The sequence below is a fragment of the Babylonia areolata genome, chromosome 31 (genome assembly GCF_041734735.1).
Source record: "Babylonia areolata isolate BAREFJ2019XMU chromosome 31, ASM4173473v1, whole genome shotgun sequence".
Taxonomy (NCBI): domain Eukaryota; kingdom Metazoa; phylum Mollusca; class Gastropoda; order Neogastropoda; family Buccinidae; genus Babylonia; species Babylonia areolata.
The window spans coordinates 20,336,967-20,341,966 of record NC_134906.1 but is presented as its reverse complement, the minus strand read 5'-3'; the positions used below and the strand labels follow the sequence as shown (position 1 = coordinate 20,341,966).

The 5,000-nt window shown below is 39.8% G+C and overlaps 1 protein-coding gene across 1 annotated transcript in view; it reads left to right on the top strand.

Moving 5' to 3' along the window:
* The window catches only part of LOC143275973 (uncharacterized), a 22,217-nt gene that overhangs the window by 15,039 nt on the left and 2,178 nt on the right, over positions 1–5,000 (top strand). The window contains exon 5 of the mRNA XM_076580331.1: positions 3,764–3,941. Within this exon, the coding sequence (XP_076436446.1) occupies positions 3,764–3,941 (178 nt within the window). The remainder of the gene's footprint in view (positions 1–3,763; positions 3,942–5,000) is intronic.

The window sequence follows — 5,000 nt, the reverse complement described above, 5'->3', positions numbered from 1 at the left end:
TCCGACAGTAATAGGTTTATTGTAATTTCATAACTAAGTAACTTTCCGACAGTAATAGGTTTAGTGTAATTTCATAACTAAGTAACTTTCCAACAGTAATAGGTTGAATGTCATTTCATAACTATGTAACTTTCCGACAGTAATAGGTTTAATGTCATTTCATAACTAAGTAACTTTCCGACAGTAATAGGTTTATTGTAATTTCATAACTATGTAACTTTCCGACAGTAATAGGTTTAATGTAATTTCATAACTATGCAGCTTTTCGACAGTAATAGGTTTAATGTAATTTCATAACTATATAGCGTTTCGACAGTAATAGGTTTAATGTAATTTCATAACTATGTAGCTTTTCGACAGTAATAGGTTTAATGTAATTTCATAACTATGTAGCTTTTCGACAGTAATAGGTTTAATGTAATTTCATAACTATGTAGCTTTTCGACAGTAATAGGTTTAATGTAATTTCATAACTAAGTAACTTTTCGACAGTAATAGGTTTAATGTAATTTCATAACTATGTAGCTTTTCGACAGTAATAGGTTTAATGTAATTTCATAACTATGTAGCTTTTCGACAGTAATAGGTTTAATGTAATTTCATAACTATATAGCTTTTCGACAGTAATAGGTTTAATGTAATTTCATAACTATGTAGCTTTTCGACAGTAATAGGTTTAATGTAATTTCATAACTATATAGCTTTTCGACAGTAATAGGTTTAATGTCATTTCATAACTATGTAGCTTTTCGACAGTAATAGGTTTAGTGTAATTTCATAACTAAGTAACTTTCCAACAGTAATAGGTTGAATGTCATTTCATAACTATGTAACTTTCCCACAGAAGGATGTATATTGTCATTTCATAACTATGTAACTTTCCGACAGTAATAGGTCTAATGTCATTTCATAACTATGTAACTTTCCCACAGTAGGAGGTCTAATGTCATTTCATAGCTATGTAACTTTCCCACAGAAGGATGTATATTGTCATGTCATAACTATGTAACTTTCCTACAGAAGGATGTATATTGTCATGTCATAACTATGTAACTTCCCCACAGTATGATGTATATTGTCATGTCATAGCTATGTAACTTTCCCACAGAAGGATGTATATTGTCATGTCATAGCTATGTAACTTTCCCACAGAAGGATGTATATTGTCATGTCATAACTATGTAACTTCCCCACAGTATGATGTATATTGTCATGTCATAGCTATGTAACTTTCCCACAGAAGGATGTATATTGTCATGTCATAGCTATGTAACTTTCCCACAGAAGGATGTATATTGTCATGTCATAACTATGTAACTTTCCCACAGAAGGATGTATATTGTCATGTCATAACTATGTAACTTTCCCACAGAAGGATGTATATTGTCATGTCATAGCTATGTAACTTTCCCACAAAAGGATGTATATTGTCATGTCATAGCTATGTAACTTTCCCACAGAAGGATGTATATTGTCATGTCATAACTATGTAACTTTCCCACAGAAGGATGTATATTGTCATGTCATAACTATGTAACTTTCCCACAGAAGGATGTATATTGTCATGTCATAACTATGTAACTTTCCCACAGAAGGATGTATATTGTCATGTCATAGCTATGTAACTTTCCCATAACAGGAGGTCTAATGTCATTTCACAACTATGTAACTTTCTGACAGCAGTAGGTCTAATGACATTTCATAGCTATGTAAGTTAACCTTAGTAGTAGGTCTACTGTCATGTTATACTACGTACCTTCCCAACAGTAGTAGGTCTAATGTCATTTCATAGCTGTGTAAGTTATCCACAGTAGTAGGTCTAATGTCATTTCACAACTATGTAACTTCCCCACAGTAGGTCTAATGTCATTTCATAGCTATGTAACATTCCCACAGTAGGAGGTCTAATGTCATTTCATAGCTATGTAACTTTCCCACAGTAGGAGGTCTAATGTTATTTCATAACTATGTAACTTTCCCACAGTAGGAGATCTAATATCATTTCATAACTATGTAACTTTCCCACAGTAGTAGGTCTAATGTCATTTCATAGCTATGTAACTTTCCCACAGTAGGAGGTCTAATGTCATTTCATAGCTATGTAACTTTCCCACAGTAGGAGGTCTAATGTCATTTCATAGCTATGTAACTTTCCCACAGTAGGAGGTCTAATGTCATTTCATAGCTATGTAACTTTCCCACAGTAGGAGGTCTAATATCATTTCATAACTATGTAACTTTCCCACAGAAGGATGTATATTGTCATTTCATAGCTATGTAACTTTCCCACAGAAGGATGTATATTGTCATTTCATAGCTATGTAACTTTCCCACAGAAGGATGTATATTGTCATTTCATAACTATGTAACTTTCCCACAGTAGGAGTTCTACTGTCATTTCATAACTATGTAACTTTCTGACAGCAGTAGGTCTAATGTCATTTCATAGCTATGTAAGTTATCTTTAGTAGTAGGTCTACTGTCATGTTATAACTATATACCTTCCCAACAGTAGTAGGTCTAATGTCATTTCATAGCTGTGTAAGTTATCCACAGTAGTAGGTCTAATGTCATTTCATAACAATGTAACTTTCCGACAGTAGGTCTAATGTCATTCCATAGCTATGTAAGGTAGTAGGTCTACTAACATTCCATCAGTATGTAACTTCCCACAGTTGTAGGTCAACTGTCATTCATTCAATCATGTAACATCCCCACAGTTGGAGGTTTAATGCAATTTATTCAATAATGTAACAACCCTGCAGTTGGAGGTCTAATGTCATATCATAGCTATGTAAGGTATCTACAGTAGTAGGTCCACTTACATTTCATTAGTATGTAACTTCCCACAGTTGTGAGGTCTACTGTCATTCATTCAATCATGTAACATCCCTACAGTTGGAGGTTTAATGCAATTTATTCAATTATGTAACACCCCCACAGTTGGAGGTTTAATCTCATTTCAGTTCAGAACTATGTAACGATCCCCACAGCAGTTCTACTGTCATTTCAAAGCTATGTAACTCCGAACTTGTAACTATAATCATAACCATGTAACATCCCAACAGTAGTAGGTCTACTGGAAACTATTGAGTAAACGCCCAGTGCATAGTGGAGTGATGGTCTAGAGGTAACGCGTCCGCCTAGGAAGCGAGAGAATCTGAGCGCGCTGGTTCGAATCACGGCTCAGCCGCCGATATTTTCTCCCCCCTCCACTAGACTTTGAGTGGTGGTCTGGACGCTAGTCATTCGGATGAGACGATAAGTCGAGGTCCCGTGTGCAGCATGCATTTAGCGCACGTAAAAGAACCCACGGCAACAAAACGGTTGTTCCTGGCAAAATTCTGAAGAAAAATCCACTTCGATAGGAAAAACAAATTAAAATGCACGCAGGAAAAAATACAAAAAAAATGTGTGGCGCTGTAGTATTGCGACGCGCTCTCCCTGGGGAGAGCAGCCCGAATTTCACACAGAGAAATCTGTTGTGATAAAAAGAAATAAATACAAATACAAATGTTGTACTCACCCCGCCCCCCCCCCCCCCTCCCCCTCCGCTCCTCCCCCCCCCTCCCCGAGCCCACCTCCACACACACACACACACACATGCAAAATATGAAATTGAAAAAAACAACAACTAATAATTATTCAGTTTGCTATTTGTCAAGAATGACTGCGGTGACCACACAGCTTGTGATAATGTGGTGTGTGTGTGTGTGTGTGTGTGTGTGTGTGTGTGTGTGTGTGTGTGTGTGTGTGTTTCCAGTCGGTAAGTACTCGGTCTTGTGCCAGCAGCCCCCAGAGGGCGTTAGTTTCGAGGAATCGTGGAATGTCCCCCACCCCGAGTTCTGCAATGGTTTCATCACCTGCGGCAATGGAAGAGCCATACCTGCCTGTCATATCTGTGCCGAGGGCACCATCTTCTATGACAACAACTTCAGAACGTGAGTAGAATGAAAACTGCGATGGGAATTTTCTCTTTTTTTCTTCTTTGTATTAGTGCAGTGCACGTGTGTGTGTGTGTATGTGTGTGTGTGTGTGTGTGTGTGTGTGTGTGTGTGTGTGTGTGTGCTCGTGCGTGTGTGTATGTGCGAGAGAGACAGGGAGAGAGAGAGAGAGAGAGAGAGAGAGAGAGTGTGTGTGTGTGTGTGTGTGTGTTCGTGAGAGTGTGTATGCATGTATATAGGTGTGTGTGTATGTGTGTGTGTGTGTGTGTGTGTGTGTGTGTGTGTGTGTGTGTGTGTGTGTGTGTGTGTGTACACTGTGGCGACGCAGCTCAAATTTCGCACAGTGAAATCTGTTGTGACAAAAATGTTGCACAATACAACACAGCACAGCACCGCATAACACAGCACAGCATAGCACAAAACACAGCAACGCTACACAACGGAACGCAATGCGGTGCAAAAGTGCAGTGCAGTGCAGTGCAACGCAGTGCAACACAACGGAACACAACGCAACACAACACAGCACAACACGGCACCGTACAGCACAACGCAATTCAACGCAACCCAATGCAACCCAACACATCGCACCACACCACCACACACCACAACACACCGCACTATACCACACTACACTATACCACAACAAAACACAGCACAGCACAGCACAGCTCACCACACTACACCATCACACCACACCACACCACACCACACCACACCACACAACACAACACAACACAGCACAACACAACCTAGCCCAGCCCAACCCACCACACCACACCACACCATACCACACCGCACTATACCACACTACACTATACCACAACACAACACAGCACAGCACAGCACACCATACCACACCATACCACACCATACCACACAACACAACACAACACAGCACAACACAACCTAGCCCAGCCCAACCCACCACACCACACCACACCATACCACACTATACCACAACACAACACAGCACAGCACAGCTCACCATACCACACCATACCACACCATACCACACAACACAACACAACACAGCACAACACAACCTAGCCCAGCCCA